This window comes from Lynx rufus, unplaced genomic scaffold (assembly GCF_022079265.1).
Source record: "Lynx rufus isolate CCGP_SWC_20201006 ecotype Redwood Valley unplaced genomic scaffold, mLynRuf1.p SCAF_6, whole genome shotgun sequence".
Taxonomy (NCBI): domain Eukaryota; kingdom Metazoa; phylum Chordata; class Mammalia; order Carnivora; family Felidae; genus Lynx; species Lynx rufus.
Genome location: NW_025814878.1, coordinates 75,092,437 through 75,111,895, shown reverse-complemented (window position 1 = coordinate 75,111,895; position 19,459 = coordinate 75,092,437). Strand labels below are relative to the sequence as shown.

General features: G+C 36.8%; 1 protein-coding gene across 4 annotated transcripts in view; it reads right to left on the bottom strand.

Annotated features, from left to right (window-relative positions):
* Positions 1-17,565, bottom strand: part of PHIP (pleckstrin homology domain interacting protein) — a 149,766-nt gene extending 132,201 nt beyond the window's left edge. Inside the window, exons 1-6 of one of the 4 annotated variants that reach the window (XM_047101820.1) lie at positions 17,338-17,565; positions 17,164-17,222; positions 17,002-17,031; positions 16,753-16,812; positions 1,945-2,095; positions 1,759-1,857 (exon numbers count right to left, since the gene is read on the bottom strand). In XM_047101820.1, the coding sequence (XP_046957776.1) occupies positions 1,759-1,857; positions 1,945-2,095; positions 16,753-16,812; positions 17,002-17,031; positions 17,164-17,222; positions 17,338-17,377 (439 nt within the window). In that variant the 5' untranslated portion in view covers positions 17,378-17,565. The remainder of the gene's footprint in view (positions 1-1,758; positions 1,858-1,944; positions 2,096-16,752; positions 16,813-17,001; positions 17,032-17,163; positions 17,223-17,337) is intronic. The other 3 variants (XM_047101817.1, XM_047101816.1, XM_047101819.1) reach the window with 3 other exon arrangements.
* Between the last annotated feature and the right edge of the window lie 1,894 nt (positions 17,566-19,459).

Genomic DNA, 19,459 nt, shown 5'->3' with positions numbered 1-19,459 from the left:
TGCCGGGCACATAGTAATTACTCACATAGGAAATGTTAAGATGAAAGTTATGTACCGTCAATCATTCTTGCACTTGCATTGCCTACCACAGGGCTACATGACAATGTGTTGAAAGAATAACATAACACATTCTCTTTACTATACAGACCTGTAGTTTTTCAAAGAGAGGATAAACTTCTCCCTACCAGTAAAACTCCTTTAATATTTTACCTTCCCCTTCTTTCAACAAAACCATTTTGCCCCTAGTATAATTTTCTAAGTGCAAATATACTCTAGTGTCTCAAATCCTTTGTTTTAATAGTTGTTCTTTATATATAGATAATATATAAATATCATTATGTAACCAAGACAATATACTGAAAAAAAAATCATCCACGATTGTCTGCCATACAAATGTCACATAGGATACCTTTGGAAAATAGGTCAGTGAAAACAAACCAGAATACATCACAGAGACAAAAAGATAGAAATCATAAAAAAAGAGAAGGTGATAGAGAAGATAAAGTAAGGGAGTCTAGTATGTGTTCAACTGGAGTCCCAAAGGAGAGAGAATGGAGCAAAGATGATATTTTAAAAGATAATATTTGAGAATTTTCCAGTGCCAGTAAAAGACATTACAGATTCAAGAAACCTAATGGATCTCAAACAAGAAAAATAAACCCCACAGACACCAAGGCATATCACAGACAAACTGCAGAAAATCATCAAGATTTCCAAGCAGCAACAGTTAGGAGATTTAAACTCACATATATCAATAATTACACATACAGAACAAAATGCCTTACATAAAACATTAAGACTGCCATACTATATTTTTAAAAAGCCACTTCTTTGCTATTTTTAAGAGATATGGGAAATGAAAGGACACAAAAAGGTTAATAGTAAAACAGTGAAAAAAGATATACCATATAAATCTTAAGCAAAAGGCAGAACTGCAATGTTGATGATCAGTATAAGTATCCAGAAAAGGAAGAAGTAAGTACGATTTGGATAGGTGGGAGAGGGAGAATAACACTCCTGAATAGGCAAAAGGGTGGGGGTGGGAGAAAAGGCTATGACTAAAATATGAAAGTCTCTGAAAATTAGAAGTTTAGATTGGTGCTAGAGGAAGTATGACACCATTAAAATATCTTAAACAACCTCTTTATACTACCTTGAGTAGAAGGACAACACAGCAAGGGTAGAATTAAAGAAGATTAATATTACAGTATTCTAAGTATGACCTGGAAGGGAAAGAGGGAGAAGACACTGAAAGCAAGACTGGTTTGGAAATGCTACAGTAATCCAGGAAGACCAAGGACCAGGTAGAAGAGACAAGGGATGAATCTACGAGGTATTTCAAAAGGAAGACCTAGCTGCATCAGTTTTCCTTCTTTGAAATTTTAAAGGCAGAAAAATACACTATGCTTTATAAAAAAAATAACCGAACTATTTTTGTTTTCCACCATCATAACTAATGTGTATTGTGATACAGTCACCCACAAAATCAATCTAATACATTTTAGGAAAACAGTTTTTCTGTAAAAATAGAATATCAATAAGCTAGTTAACCTACATTACGTACAATACATACAATCCATAATTACATATCGTGACTTCACTATGAAGATTACTGACATAGTAAAAAGAAATGATAGCTTTTTCCTTACTTGAATGCTAATGCACATAATATGAAATTCTCTTGAACTAAAACATTTTTATATTCAAAAGCTCTTTACCAAGAGGATATCAACTTGGTAATGAACTCAAACAACTCACCAATGCTGGGTGGGCTACCATAGTTAATTGGTGACTCAGGTGGTCTTCCACAATGCAATGCAGCCAGAGCAGATCCTTTCCACACAACATGCTTGCAGCCTATTAAACACACATATTTTTATGGATCCAAAGGTAGGACACATACACAAAAAAGAATGTCTAAATCCTATTACAAATTGTTCATACTTTTATTTGTGCGTAGCAAGGACTGTCTTCCAGCTCCTAATAAAGTTTGTACTCCAGGAACGCTTTGTGGAATTTCTTGTTCAAGAAGAGGTCCTAGCCGATGACATATTTGCAGCAAGTGATCAGGTGCTAAATGTCTGTAATACTTCACCTATTATGTGAAAGACATATAAAATACTTGCTAAATAAAGTGATATAGTTCTTTGTAATAAATAAAATATACTTTAAAAAATAGAATAATTTGTTCTGGCTAGTCCACATTTCATTTTACTTGGGGTCAAAGTTCATGTCTGTTCTGTTCAACCACTTGACTCACAGAATAGTTACCCCAACCATCATTTACTTCAGTGAGGAGAAAAACTGCTAAAGAATTAATGTAACCTAAATATAGCAAGTTATAAATTAGCAGATTCTAGTCAATGCAAATACTGAATGAAGAAAAACTATATAGCATTATAACCTAAAATGATGTTTAAATTTTAATTTTCAAAAGCTTCAAACAAGTCATCCAACTACAAAATATAATAAATGTTTTGAATCTTTTACATAAGGAGTATCTCCAGAATAATTAAGGACAAAACAAAAAAAACCCTGATAGTTCATGTACTCATCACAAAATTTAAAAACAATTATATAGCCTCTATGATGAATTCTGTAATTCACAAAAAACCTTAGAGAGAAAGGCCAAACTGCAACTACTGATTTAACTAAGCTTCGACTATAAAATAAATCTACCTACCACAAAAAGTTTGGGCACTTTGGAACAACTTCAAAACACTGTTTAATTTATGATAGCATTTGAAACCAAGATATGAAATTCTAATATTTTTATTATCCATCCTGAAAGTCTTTTAGAATGCTTTAGAAAGAGAATTACAGAAAAAAAGTATACTATTTTATCATTTCATGATTAGGGTATCAAGTTATAAAAAATTTGTCAATGTACCACCTAAATATTATAGTTCAGCTGTTCTCAAAGTGAGTTCTGGGAACTCCTGAAGGTTCCTAAAGTAAAAGCCATAAATAATACTAATATATTATTTTTCTTTTTCACTTTCTCATGGTGGATTTTTCCAAAGGCCAAGTGGCATGTGATATCACAACAGACTAAGTGAGGCAGCAGATATAAGAAACCTATTAAGCCAGACATTAAACATTCCTGATAATGTAAAACAATGCCACTCTTCAAAACTTTTAGAAAACTGTTATAAAAAATGTTAATCAATATGAAATGAGTTTATTGTATTTAAATGAATAAAATATTTTATAATCTACCTTAATTTTTAAATCATATGAACAGGTAATTCCATGTAAACAAAGAAAGTTCAGTAATTTTTATTAACATAAAGCGGTTCTGAGGCCAAGTGTTTGAGAAATGCTACTCAAGTACACACGGTAATGGCACTTTTAATATGAATTCCTTATAAGATTGATCTGGGGAAGGAAGTGAAGGGTTAAATCATTTCATTCCATCTTGCAGTATCTGTTATACCCAAACTATAGAAGAACATGAATGGTGTTTTTATAAAGTTAGCTACTATTCATCCTTCTAAGCTGAAGCCAATTAAGAGAAACCAACCTACTTTTTATAATACATTCCTGTCCTAGAGACAACAGAGAGCCATACTGTTACACTGACAATTTAAAATAATACAGTGTGTGGCATATAGTAGATGGTCAGTAAGTACTAATGGAATGAAGAATTGCAGAAAAGAGGTCCCAATACAAATTATATATACTATATTATGTACCTCTGAAAAATCCTGAGATAAATCTGTTTGATTTTAATACAATTTCCTAAACTTATTAAGCTAGGATTCCTTTTCCCTAATATCACCATCTTGACTTAAAACATACTTTTTCAAACACTAAGGTGATTAGCTAAGCAAAAAAAAAAATTAGAAGAAATTACCAAATATGAATTTTTAAAATTATATTTAATCTTCCCTAATTTGCTTAAAAATAAAATTTAAAGGAAAAAGCCTAGAATAGAGTCCCTTCTAGTTCTAAATTGTATATCATTATTCTAATGTGCTTTCTTTAAACTAATCAAAATTTCTTTTAAAAATTTTATTTTAATCATAAAGTTCATTACTTAATAACTTTAGTTTTGTGATTGTCCTGTTTTGGAGTCATTTTGCAAGACTCATTTCAGGTATGGAACCTGAATATCTTTATTGCAGAATTGTGTCTTTGAATAAAATACTATGAATCCACTTTCTCAGACTTAGTCTTCCCTTGGTGATTTAGTACATTTCAATTTTTCAAAATCAACTTTCACTTTAAAAGTTAGATACTTTCAGTTCTTAAAATCCTCAGGGGCTTTCTGGCTTTTGAAACTTTATACAAGCTGATCTGTCTGCTGGAAATCTTTTCTCTGCCCATCCACCTTCCCCAACTCATTCTCCTTCATGTCTTAGTCTATGCCTCACTGCCTTCTATGACCTACTACAATACCTCTGCCCCCCTTTTTTGGACATTCTATCTTTGTATTTCCATAGCACATTATACTCCTCCCCAAAATGTTCTTTTACCCCACTAACCAGCAGTCTGTAGTACTTCTATCATATTGTTCTTCATATATTTCGTTATCTAGACCTCAGTGAGAATCTAATCATAGCTATGATCCTCTTCCCCCCAAACAACAACTCTATCTTGCCCTGTTTTGAAGGTTCCTAAGACCCCTGCAATATCCTAAGACTGCCGATTTACTTGTCCATGACCTATATAGGTAAACACAGGCTTAGATCTCGTTCACTTGTTCTACCAGAGTTCTACCAGAGTCCAGCTCCAGACCCTATTTCTTCTCACTCAATACTTCCTACTTGGACAATTATTATACCAATGATTCCAAAATTTGTAACTGTAGCCTAGGCTTACACATCAAACTTCCTTAAAAGATATCTCTCTTTGGATCCCAAGCCCTCCTCAGCTCAACATATGCAAAATGAACTCATAATCCTCATGTCAACACTCACCTCCCAAAATGTTCTCTACCCTGACAAACGGCAACACTATCCATCCAGCCTCAAGCGAAAAAGTTGTATTTTTTACATTGCCCATTCCTCCATCTCCTTCCCAATATCCAAGTAGTCACCAAGTTCAATTGATTTTCCCTTCCTCTTCTCCACAACAATCCAATTCAAAATCATCGTTGCAATAACCCCTATCTCTCCCACATCTACTCATGCCTCCTACCTCATTCGAATCTATAATCTCTTCTATTCCAGAGGTACTCTGTATACTGCAATCATAATGATCTCTCCAAAAGCTTTATCTGGTCAAGTCACCTTTACTTAAAACACTTCAGAGGGGCACCTGAGTGGCTTGAGTCAGTTGAGTGTCCGACTATAGCTTGCGGTTCGTGGGTTTGAGCCATGCACAGGGCTCTGTGCTAACCGCTCAGAGACTGGAGCCTGCTTCAGATTCTGTCTCCCTTTTTCTCTGCCCCTCCCTAGCTCACGCTCTGCCTCTCTCTCAAAAATAAACACTTATAAAAAATTTAAAAACACTTCAGAGACGGGGCGCACCTGAGTGGCTCAGTGGGTTGAGCGTCCAACTTTGGCTCAGGTCATGATCTTGCAGTTAGTGAGTTCAAGAGACGTGTGGGGCTCTGTGCTGACAGCTCAGAGCTGACAGCTCAGAGCCTGGAGCCTGCTTCAGATGCTGTCTCCCTCCCTCTCTGCCCCTCCCCCATTTGCACTCAGTCTCTCAAAAATGAATAAACATTAAAAAATAAATTAAAAAACAAAAACAAACACTTCAGAGACTTTCCTTGCTCTTTAGATATCTGACTCCTTAACATGGTCTACAAATCCTGAAAGGCACGTATGGTCCATTCATATTTCTCTGCTTCATCTGGCACGTTCTTAGTCCTACACGCTCCAGCCCCCACTTACCACATTTAGACACACTGGCCTTTTTTCAGGTTCTTTACCTGCACTCTCTGCTCTCAGGCTTTTCCCAGGTGGCATACTCTCTACATTTCCCCACATTCCTTGCCCAAACAACTCTTCAATGTGCTTCAAATCTTCTCTTCAATGTAACCTCCCTAGTTTTCCTTTATCTTACCAGTCTAAATGTGTTATCTTGGGTACATACTCTTGGCAACTTTTTCTTAACTCATGTACCAGTTTGTTATTATACATCTAAAAGTTTAATAATTCAATGTTTTTCTTCTCAACTTTGCCATTAACTACAAGAGTGTAAGAATCAAGTCTCTTTTTGGTCCAAACTGCATCACATACATACATACATACACATACACACACACACACACCCAATACATACTTATAAAAATAAATGAAAACTTTCTTTTGCTACCTTAAATCATTATTCTTAAGGAGTATTAATCCATGTCACTATGGTCAATAAAATGTAAAGACAAACACAAATTTTAAAAAATGAAAATGGTTCAAAAAATTAAAATGGCTCATATATGACTACACATATGTGATTTTTAATTTTCAAATTAGTAAGATACCGTATCTTTAATATTAAGCTTTTTAGTTTGAATAAATTTTTATTTTATTTGTTTATACTAGTAAATAACTAAAAGGAAATTAAAATCAAAAGGGAAATCGGAAATGAGATCGTAATAAAATCCCTTAAACAAAATGTATATATTTGGATTCTTGGTAATGGTTTGTACACTATTATTTGGGAAAAACAAAACAACATCCTCAATTCTAATATACTGATTACTTTCCATGACCCATGCTGCTTTCAATTTCTTAAGACATTCAATGTATAAAAAGTATGATCAAATTATAAAGTTAAAGGTGATAAATATTAATAACACTATCTAGCTAACACATATTGACTACACTCTAAATGCTAGGCCTTGTGGTAAGTTGGTAAATTTTACATGTAAAAGCTCAGTTATTTTAATAACCCTAAGAGATATGAACTATTATTCCCGTTAATGAAGAAATTATTATACAATAATATAAAACAAGGTTCCCAAGATCACACACATTTAGTGGATAGCAGAGATGAGAATCAAACCAAGGAGCTGTAACTCCAGCCCTCATTTACACTGCCTGTAGTACCTATTGCCTCAAATACATATATATCAATATAGAAGAAAGCTTAAAAATAGACATCCTGAACAGTTTTCAACACAGACATTAAACTATGCCGAAAAAGAAACATTCTAAAGTTCACTTTCAGTACTAAACAAATTAGCACAAAGGCACAAATTCCTACAGGTAAAGGGTGACACTTAAAACAACTAAGGATAGAGGGGCATCTGGCTGGCTCAGTAAGAAGAGTATGCGACTCTTGATCTCAGGTTTGTGAGTTCAAGCCCCACGCTGGGTGTACAGAGTAAATAAACAAAACTTTTTTAAAAAGATAAACAACTAAGGATGGAAAATAAAATTACAAAGATAGAGTGACAACCCTAAATACTCTCTCCTACTATGGTTATCTCCTACTATGGTTAAAGGAAATCAATGTGATCAGCCCTACTTTTCTCAATATTTCTAAGATTAAAATTTTAAACTCTTAAAGTTAGAAGGTACAAACAGATTAAACCATAAAATTTATGATTACTATCCTGAAAAGAAAATAAGAAAAATACACTATTTTTTAGCTGTGCTCCCCTTTTAAATTTTCATAAACATCTCATCTTCTCTCCTACTCAGATGCAAGAGCCTGATTTAAGGATGCAAACTCTGATGTCATCTCACTGAGATTCACTCTTACACCAGGGGGCTAGTCAGAGCTTTTTCAAACTTCTCATATCCCCACTCCCACCTCCAATCCCAAAAGAAAATCACTTGATACAGTAACAACAATCTTTGGGTTAAGGGTCCATAATTAATGGTTAAAACCTGAATTAAAGGTGTCCCTGTGTAAATAGGATATCTAGAACATAGGTCAGCAAACATTTTCTGTGAAGGGTCGGATGGTAAATATTTTGGGCCTTGGAGGCACCTATCAGCTGTACATACATATTTTTACCAACTCTAAAAATGTAGTAACTTTAGCTTCGAGGCCTTATAAACAGGTTTCCTACACAATTTACCTGCAACCAACATAGTTTACCACCCCTGATCTAAACAATTCTTGGTTCTATCAACATTTCCACTAGCAAGGATAGCAGAATTCTGTGAAAGAGACAACTCTGCTCAAGCCTTCGCCCAAATCATAAACCTTTATCACTCCTTTTTCCAGCTGCATATTTAAAACATTTCTAGAATTGTCTATCACAATTTGAACAACAGGATCCTCTTCTGAAAATGTAAACTACAGCAAGGAAGGAGCAAGGAAAGACTGAGGTCTTTGAGTAGTTTACTTTCTTGCATCCCTGCCTAAAACTATCTGCTTCTGCTTACTATGCTACTTCATATAAACAGCCGTTCTTCCCAGCCAAGAAAATTTTGACATTGTCAATGGAAATTACCGTTAAAAGGTAAATTTTATCAGTGGGAAGAAAATATAAAAAACTTGGAAGCCACTGCATTCCACCAGACATACTGTCATTAAGAATTCTACTCAATTTTTAAAGAAAAGGTCAGTAGTTTGATTGAAAGCTCTAAAGTCCAACAGTCTACGTTTAAACTTGCTGAGCGCGGGAAAACATTTATTCCACATCTCAATGCCCTCATCTACAAGACTGAGACTGCCAAGTCACCACCTTGGGAGGTAGTGATGGTAGGTGACATGGAGTTGTCTGTCATTTAAATTACACTTCACATTACATGCTCCATGTTGATCTTTCATGTTGAGAATCTTTCTAGACCTACGCAGGGAAAAAACATTTTGGAAATCATTTTAAGGACCTTTCCAAAATGAGGCAGATCAATACAATGAAAATACTTGATTTACCTATGAGATCTAGAAATATCAGTTCTTCCTCTAGCATATAATTTAAGAAGTCCCGATGAAAATAAGATCCACAAATATTTAGCACTACTAGGTCCTGAACACCTGATCTGTTCTAAAAATGTCAGTTTTTTCACGTTTTCTCAATTTTTTTCAAATCTGAAAGGCTAGTTACTTCTGCTCTCCACTATAGTTCTAAATTTTAAAAGGTCAGCTTAGTGAAATACAATTCTTATTTTTACAACTATTCTAACATATGAACAAAATCATAAATTTAAAAGCCCTATTTACCATTAATCATTCTCTAATATCTATTTTTAAAACCAGATCTCAAATTCTGAAAACTTTAAACTTCTAATTATAAATCAACAGATTTACAATGTATAGGCTAAAATTACATCCACCATCTTTAAAGCTAGTTTACATTTTCTGAGCAATTTTTTAAAAAACTGTGATAGCCTTCCACGTAGAAAATACACGGAATACTTACTTTGTGTCAAGTATTCTCAAAATTTATCTTCACAAGCAAGTAAGATCAAGTATTTTCCCCATTTCACAGATATAGAAAACTGAAGTCCAAAGGTTACAGCTTCTTAAAAGTCATACATTTAGAAAATAGGAAAAATTAGTAATCAAACCCAAGGTCTCCTGATTCCAAGATTACTGTTACTTTCACTACATTAGTTTCCTTCTCAAAACTTTAGTCCCTGCTCCACTGTCACACAGCTCTTAGGATTTATACTCTTAATAGAACCTACATAAACATTTTTCGAGTCAAATCCTCTAATCTGGTAACTATTCTCACAAGGACTCTTTACATGCCTATGATTTCTTTGTAATTAGAAGTATAATAAAATTAATACAGATTCTTATTAAGTGTCAAAATTAATCTTGGTGGTCTATTTACCCTTAATTAACTGTCAATAAACATGCTTGAAAGACTGTCTTCTATTCACAATTTAATCAACCACCTAAGAATTCATTTAGATAATTCAGCTAGTATTATCAATACAAATCTGTCTTTTAAAGAATATGCATGATGCTCTTCCAAATTTTATTCATCACAATCCGACTATATTTTGCTACAAAAAAAAAAAACTTTATCAAGAATTTAGGTGTCCACAAACTACAAAGGATTCTCTATAAAAATTAATTTAAAACACTACATGATAAAATTTAACTTTTTGAAATATTACATTTTGAAGTTTTGTTTTTAAATTAAATCATGTTTCCTAAGCAAAATTTGTACAGTTAAGAAATCCTCTTTAAAATATTATTTACTAAACTAGAATTTAAATTTCCAATTCGGGATTCTGTTGGAAAAGTTATCGTCTATTAATTTAAAGACGGAAAATTCTTAAACTATTCTTAAAATGTCAATATAAATACTCTTAAGAGAACGACTAGTTTCATTTTTAGTCACGTTTCAGTTTCAAACAGTATACTCAAAATAACTAACACCACACATACAATGGCAGTGAAGTTGTTTAAAAAAAAAATGCACATTTCTCCAAGTTGCCTAGAATTTAGTATTTCCTCAAAATCTAAACCAGAATCAAATGACACAAGGTAAATATTTCTTGCATTTCTACTATAACCTCTGCCAAGACAGGCTATGTGCCTGTTCTCTATCCCTGATAAAGATCAAATGGGTCATGCCACCATGATCACAGGCCACCTGGAGTCCAGAATACGTGCCTCCTGCTGCCATCATCCATGCTATCACGAATAACCTAAGCTATATTATAAACCTCATTCCATTTACAATTTAGTTTTAACTTAAACAGAAGGAGCATCAGATCATGTTGCTAACTACATATTCTTAGTATGAAAAACTTCTCATCCAACCAACCACCCTTTTCCTTATCTGTCATCCCTGAGCTCAAATAGGCTGCTTCTGTGTGTGTAAGGCAAAAATAAAGATGCACCAGCATCATATCTGAAGATTGCCTTCTCTGTCACTACAGAGACCAAACGTTCTCACTTACATATTTCATTCTTCTATATCATAATTTTGATTTTTTAGTACACTAAATTCTCAAATTCCATAGAGAAAAAAAAGTATCATTTTCTCCAATCTGTTCTAAAATAGACTCTTCTATATTCCATATGCTCAGTAACATATACTTATCCATTCTAAGATAATTTATTAGTTTTCACAAATTACTCATAATTGTACCCATAATATAGCTTTTCACAAACAAATCAGAAATCGATAATCTTTACACATTTTAAATTTTTTTTCTAAAATTTTAAGTTTGGTTTGTATCATATAATAGCCTTTATTACTTTTAGATGTAATTATAAAAGCAACTTAAATACCCTAGAAGAAAAATACACTCATTTTAATGCCTGATTTTCTTGAATATAATTAAAAAGCCCATTAAAATGGATACTTAGTACTGTTAACTAACGTCCACTTTGCTTATTAGTATTACATATACTTTTCTGTGAATTCAGAAACTTAAACAGAGAAACTACAAGAATGAAATTAACCTGTCTGGTATTACTTGTCCAGAACAAGTTGTATAGGATACAATTTTATCTGTTACAATTCTGCAGTGACAATGACAGGTAACTATAAAATTTGGGAAAAAGAAAAATGACTGCAGTAGACTAGATAAGGTGCTTCTACATAAAAGAAACAAAAACTTGTGATCTGACAAAGGAATTTTGAGTGGATTAAAAAATTGGCATTCATAGGATTAATTTAACCTAGTGCTCACTTAAAGATTAATTCAAAAAGTCTGTATTAAGCTCTGTTTAAAACATGTAACTTTAAACCAGACTGACAAAACATGTCCTCTCTGACAATTTCAAAAATACAAACCATTGTGAGGAGTTTAAATTATACAAATCTTTGAACAGAAGGAGACAGAAGCAACAGCCAAGTTCCCTTCACAAATCCCTAAATGTCATCTGACTACCAAAAGAAAAAAAGTTTCATGTATTCTCTAACCAGTTTTGGATACTTCAACTACCCAAACATTTTTTAATGTTAATTAGTCCACAAAAAAGTCATAGAATCACTATACAGACCACCAAAATTCTTCTAGAATTCTAGCCACAATGTTTTAAAAATTATTTACTTTTGGTATTTATTATACTTTTTTCTACCTTAGACTTAATTATTGGATCTACAATATAATTCTACCAATAGTATCTTCTGAAGTTTTAAAGCGGTCTTTCTTAGGCTGCAGCTGCTATGTTCAGAAAATTATGCATACTTACTTCTCAAATAAAGATGTTTTCTGAAACTTTAATGCATCATAAAGCTATAATTGGAACCTTTACTACCACGATTAAAGTCCTGATAATTGCAAACACAAACCTTTACATTGTACTTGATTTGTGCCAGTCAGTTATCACTCACCGAATCCTACAAAATAGGGCTATTTTTAGCCCATTTTACAGACTGAAAACAAGCTCCTGCAGTACTATTCTGCCTCATTACAGTCATGTAAAACACCCTTATGTAGTTGGGGATGGGATAATCCAACTCCTCCTTATGTTCAGGCCACTTTACAATCATTTGGGAGTATAAAGAACTTAACGGGTACTTTGTTTCCTTTAAAAATATTTGTAAATGCCTCCAACTTCTTAAAATAATGGTATATATACCAACAGAATAACTGCATAGATAAGAAAGGATCAAGTTTTGCCCATTTGAGCCCTTCAGCATGTTTCCCTAACATGTTAACTTTGTAGTTTTCATTAAAAGAATTAGGAGATTTTTTTTTAAGTTTAATTTATTTTGAGAGAGAGAGAATCCCAAGCAGGCTCTGTGCTATCAGCGCAGAGCCCGATGAGGGGCTCGAATCCATCAACCATAAGATCGTGACCTTAGCCAAAATCACGAGTCGGACACAGCTGACTGAACCACCCAGGCACCCCAAGGACTGACTATAGGATACAAAAGCTGTGTTTTAGCGACTACCAAGCAAATCTTACTATTTCACTGATACTCTATTAAAAAACGAAATGTAACTCTATTCTGCACATTCACTTCATTACTCGTCATCCCCCACCCCCAAAATTTTACTGGTTAAGTTTTAAAAGCTCCGTATTATCTTCAATATAGAACAGAAATACCTCATTCAAAAACATGTTTTTGTTTCTTTTCTAAAACTTGTCTCCTAGGTTTTGAATCTTAACTTTCACATTAATCAGCATACTCTAAATACATGCACACGTATGATCTATACTTAAGTATATCTTATTCATGGTTCTTATTCTTCTCTGAATTTAAGACTAGCAATAATTTATGAAAACTAGTACTTAAACCATGGAGAAAAATATACTAATTACAGAGTAAAGAGGCAGTCTACAATGTGGGTAGGGTATCAAAAATATTCACCTGTCTCTAAGAAGAAATATACTACAACCTAAGAATGGCACTATAAAAAGCATTTATATAATTTTCTAATCTGCAGGTTTTCTCCGTATCTACTTTTTTGTGTTTTGGATAACCATCAACAAAATGAAAGAGTTGAGCTTTTAGAGACAATGTATTGCTATTTCTTGTTCAAAATCAATTTTCAGATTACAAAAATTTCAATTCACTTATTTTACAAATGAGCTAACTGGGACCCAGAGAAATTCCATAACTGCTTGAGGTAACCTGCAGGCTAACTGCTGACAGGACTAAAATCACAATCCATATCTAACTCCCAATCCTTTCATTTGAATAGAAAGATTTCTAGTAAGTGGAATGATTTTAGGAAAAGTAAATACCACTACATAAAATAAAAATTACATCATTTTTAACATTTAACATTTTAACTGGGTTTAACAAGAACCCAGTTTTTATGTATATACATATACACACATATACATATATACATATATATGTATGTGTGTGTATATGTATACAAACAAAACAAAACAGCCATGTAAGCAAGAAATGTAATCAGAATCCCAAATTTGGTAAAAAGTGTTTAAAGATTCTGCCTCAAGATCCTTAAGTATGCAATCACCACTAACTAAAGTGACAACTAGACAGCAAAACTTAATACACCAACTAATTTCACTATTCAAAATAAGAAATAAATGACAAAGCTTTCTCTTTGCCCAAAAATTATCTGAGTTTTCCTGTTCTATAAAAAGTTACCTATGCTTGGCTCCATTTAAAAAATAACAATTCTGATGAAAGCTTAAAATATACCCTTTTGCTTTAAGACCAACCTATTTTTAAAAATACAAACTCTGATTAAACATATACTATAAGAAACAAACCATTTCACTTTGTATCAAATTCCATTCAATCTTAAAAATGTTTTAAATCTTAAGGTAGATGGTAATACAATGATGTTTTATAATAACTTTATCAATCACACTTGGCAATAAATGCATCCTTTTTTTTTTTAAAACCTATGATCCTTTAAAAGTGCTCTTAAAACTCCAGTTTCCTCTTGGTCAAAACTCAATCGCTGTGATTTACATGGAGGCTGACTACAGATGCTGATCTATGTTAAATAGCTGTAATTTGAGGTTTTCTAGAAATTTCAATCTGACATATATATTCTTCCACTTAACATATTAGTCAATTTATCAGTTAACAGAGCAACATATTTCCAGGTAGAGATAGACACTACTGAAATCACAAGTAATAGTTATTATTTTGGTTTCACTCACCAAATTAACTTAAAACCAATGTTAAGTAAATTCAACTTGAAGGCAATGAAGTTTTTTAAGTCATAAGAATAAATTAAGACAATAGAGAACATTATACAAGAGATTTTGCATGTGCTCACCTAGACATATGGTGTTCCAAAATGTCTTAGAGCTAACTGAATTTCAAAAACCCAAATTAAGTTAAACCAAATACCCACACACCTAGTTATATAGTTTGATGGATATAAAAGCACTTCAAAAGGTGTCTTGTATCCAGTAGATATGGAGTGAACAATATGCTGAATGAACAAAAAGAGAAAATGAACCAGGAACTCTTACATTTTAACAAGAATTCTTAACTGCCTCGTAAGTATGCCAAGATGACTGTTCTGGTAAAAGGAGAAAACACTCCAGGCAAAAAACCCCACTTCCATGCAAAATAGGTGGATTTTGAAAAATAACACACTAAAGAAGACACCACTTACTATTCTAAATCTGTTAAAGAGACAAGGAATATAAATTCATTTTATTAATATATGAAATGAAAAACCCTCTCAAGAAACTAAAAATGAACATTAGTGCCCCTGTTTTTACTGGAAAAAACATGATATTCATGCAAGTATTACACATTCCCATAATTTAGCAAAATACCATCAGCTGCTTCATTTTAAAAATGCAGTAATATTACATTTTAATTTTACAAGAAAACAGCAATCTTCAGTGACTGAGGTTTTTATGAGATTCAAGAATGAGTTTTGTAAAATCTGCCCAATTCTTAAAAACAGAATACTATAAGCTCCATAATTTTTTCAAGTAACAAGTCAAGGAACCCACTTAGGATTTTGTCAAATATTTACATCCCCCCCACACTCCAAATTAAAATATTGCAGGCACTGAATCTTAAGAGTTTGCTTCAAACTCCCTCCATTCACTGTAGCAAAGTATTGAATGAAAGCCTCGATCACTACTTGAAAACAGAGTGTGGAAATAAATATATTCTGTTAAGGCTCCATTAAATTTCCTAAACCTAATGGACGCTTAATCTACATGAAATCGTAAGAGATTTAAATTCAAACGTTAGATGTTCTATCCAAATGAAACAAATGCCACCAAAATCTTGTCATGCTTTCACCTCACAGAAGACATTCAATTCTAACGTAGGTGAAACTTCCTAATCGTTTCAGAAGCCCTCATGAAATAACGTTATACTCGTTAGAACCACCTCAAAACATCAGTTCCGAGTCAGTTGCACTGCACAGATTAAGCGCCCCCACCACCCCCGCCGTGTGACTGCTTTTACTGCTCCAGACACACATATTCATACAAACAACCTAAATCGGTTTAGGAGAGACAATATGAAAAAATACAACTACCGAACACAAATACGTTACTCGTCCAGCCACAACAGGTCCACTTTCATAAGACCATTTTTAGAAATTACTAACATATTCACTGTGAAACCCCACAAAATTAAAAAAAAATAGCTACTTTTCAAGCTATTAAACAAAATACACCCCAATATAAGCTGGAAAACTTTTACTTGCCAAGTTCCATACCACAATAAATGTAAGCGTAAAAATCAAAACTCTTCAGTGACTTCCAATAACAGTTTTTACTGAAGTCGCGGAATAGCACGAGAATCAGCAAAATTAGAAAAAGCCTGTTAAACTTCTGGCTTTCAGGGGGGTTACAGGCTTTTACACTTCTGCGAATGTGTTTTGGAAAAAAGCAAGAGGAGCCTCCGGCCGACTATCATCATACATCCGAAACCCTCAAACAAAAAACCTAGCTCTGAATTTAAGGAAAGCAAAAGAATCGAGAGAGAGAAAAAAAAAATAACGCCTTGCTACGGTTCCGCTGCGGCTGAATAGCCTGCTTGTGAAATGCTAATGCCACTTCGGAGCAGTTAGTCACCAGCTATTGTGTGGGGCAGGAGAAAGCCGAGCCGACCGCGCGTGCAGAGCAAGCGAGCGAGCGAGCGAGCGAGCAAGCGCGCCCTCCTTCCTCGCGCCGCTCCCGCCGCCGCCGCCGCCGCCTCGCGCGCGCCCCCGCGCCCGCACGGACGCGCGCGCCGGCCCCTCCTCCTCCGGCCTTGCACTGCACAACACTCATGACGTATCTTTATTTCTAGTACATTAACAAAATATCACAAATAAATTGTTGGCAGCCCCTGCGGCCTCGGGGTGCGTGTCCCCCCGACCACTGCCCCCCGAAGCCCCCGCGCCGGCCTCCCAACCCTCCCCGTGGCCTTTGGAGCTTTCACGTTCTGGGGCCAAGTTTTTGTCTCTGTAAAAAATTGCGGGAAATTCAATTTTTATTCGACTCGGGGAAAAGTTTCTTTGCTCCGCGACGTGAATGTCTCACCAGATTCTGGTAGGTCCTGGGATGCTCCTTCCCGGTCCAGTCGGTGCGGCGGGGCAGCAGCTGCGGGGAGAGGACGCCCCGTGAGCCCGGCCCCCAGCCCGGGCCCGCCAGCTCCCCTCCCCCGCCCGCCCCGCGCCCCGGCGGGGACCCCGAACCCCGCGCCCCGCGCCCCAGCGGCGGCCGTGGCGGCGGCACGGCCCAGAGGCGGCCGCGCGGCGGCGAGACGCGCCGGGCCGCCGCCGCCCTTACCTCCTTCTCGGCCACCTCGCGGATCAGCACCTGCAACAACAAAGCGGGGAGAGCTGAGCCCCGCGCCCCGGGCCGCAGCCCCGCCGCCGCCGCCGCCCTCCCCCACGCCCGCGAGCGGCGAGCGCCGGCTCGGCCCGCGCCGCGCGCCGCGCGCCGCCGTACCTGAGCCGCCTGCTGACAGGGTCCATCTTCCAGGAACCGGGCGATGAGGAAGTAGAGCTCTGCGCGGGAGAGGGGGACGGGGAGACACACAGGCTTAGCGGCCGGGCGGCGGGGGGCGGGGGACCGCGGGCGGAATCGCCCGGTGCCAGCGGCCCCAGCAGCCCCCCGACTTACCCGATCGCAGCTCCGAGAGGCCTTTCCTCTCACAAGACATGTTTATGGGTCACTTCAGGGCCGCCGGCGGGACACCCCGCCGCCGAGGGGAAGCGGGGATGGTGCCGCCGCCTGCCCTATAGCTGTCAGTGTGTGTTCACGAGCCCAGCCTCGGCTCCACCATTCAAGCAACGGCGGCGGAGGCGGAGGAGGAGGAGGAGGAAACAACAACTCTCAGGCAGCGGCTACGGCCGCCGCCGCCTCCGCCGCGGATCCCTCCGCCGCAGAAAGGAGTCCGCCGCCTTCGCGGCCCGGGCTTGGCCCGGTCCTCGGCCCGCGCCCCCGCCCCCCGGCGCAAAAAAGAGTGCCTCCGGCCCCGCGCCCAGCGCCCCCGCGCCCAGTGTGACGAGACCCCTGCCCTTTCCTCCCCGGCCAAAGGTGCGATTTATTTATTTATTTCCAGTCGGAGAAGATGTCGGAGTCGGAGCCGCCGGTTGGCTGAAAGGCGCTTTCTCTGTGGAGGCCGACCGCGGGAGGGAGGGGGCCGGGGACGGCTCCGCGGAGGGATCTGACGCACACGAAGCCGCAGCACAGGCTCTATTCAGTGGCGCTGGCTGGGGCTGAGATGGAAGTTAGTTTCTATGTAGCAGAAATGGGAAACAAATGAAGCAAAACTGCCCAAAGAGGGGAAATGCCCCGAGGATGGGTCTCACTCTCACGCGCGCACACAGACACACACGCAGAGAGCCCTCTCGCGCTGGGCAAACTCGGGATCGCGCTCCCCGGCCCGAGTTGAATGATAGTGTTTGGTTTCTGTCTCTTGCCATGTGCATGTGTATAAATGCTGCGGATTGGCATCTGTGTAAGTCTTGTCCTGCGTTATTTCTGCAGCCTATGCAAAGTGTTGTGTAATTTATTGGAGTGCTGTATATTGCAATAGAGGTTCGGCTTTTTTTGTTAAGCACTTGGCGTTTGCAAGCCCGTTATTTGCCGAAGCCACCTCTGCGTATGTCTTTTATTATTGCCGTTGCCTTAAGCATTTTACATTTTAAAGATGTTTTATTTTAATTTATTTTATTGTTTACGGGCAAAGCGAACTCCTGATCTGTACTTCAGATACTCTTTTTCCTGGTTACAAAAAGGCTAGTGATGGCTAATTAGCGACTTGGGATTAAAGAACCTTAAAGGTTTTTTAAGTATTTACAAGAAGGAATAATGTAAAGCTGAGAGAAAGGAAAGAACGCTAATATTTATCTCTAACTGATCGGGAGGTAATTTACTGACAGATCAATACCCTACCGAAGGATATTGAAAGAGTATACTACAGTTTAACCAAGGTGATTAGTGATTAAATAATTTAAATTATCTGTGTATCTTGCAGTTGACTTCGTCATGCTAATTAATGGCTTCTAATTTGAGGTGTAAACCATTCCTGTTTACAGTTAATCACGGGAAGACTTCTTGAAAACTGACGAAAAGAGAAAAAATTAATCTTTCGTAAATTAGTAGGTAATTACCGGTTTTATATGCTAAATAATACATCTGTGTTTTGCTGATGAGGGTAAGGGCCTTGTTTTTTAAAAAAACGAATATGGGTGAAATTAATGGAAACAATGGAAAAAGCCATTTGTTAGAAAACAAGGACACCAAGTGATTTTTATCTCCAGATGATTTAAGCACTTTTCAAAAAGACTTGATAGTTGATTTTTTTAAGGGTTGCATTTTAAAGGGAATTAGGATAGTCGTTCTTTGTTAACAATTAACAAAAGATTCCCCTTTAAAATTTTAGATAATAAACTGCGTTTTATGTATCTGGTCTAAAAAGGTTATTTGTGGGTAAAGGACCAACAAGCTGTGTTATGGTTTTCTAGATTGTTTCCTCAAGCCTTGTTCCCTCCTAGCTCGTTACATTACTAGTGGGAAATACTTGCTGCAACTGCCTTGTGTTGCACTGCAAGACTGAACCGGTGTGATGCCCTATACTAAATATCCAGAAATCATCCTACATGTGAGGAAGAAGAAAAAAAGCCTCAACCTCTTTGGAATGATAGGATGTAAAAATTGCCTTTTAGAACAATCTTAATCGAATAAAAAAGAGAAGTTACCATGACTCGTCCTACTGCAGCCTGGTTATCAGAGCTAC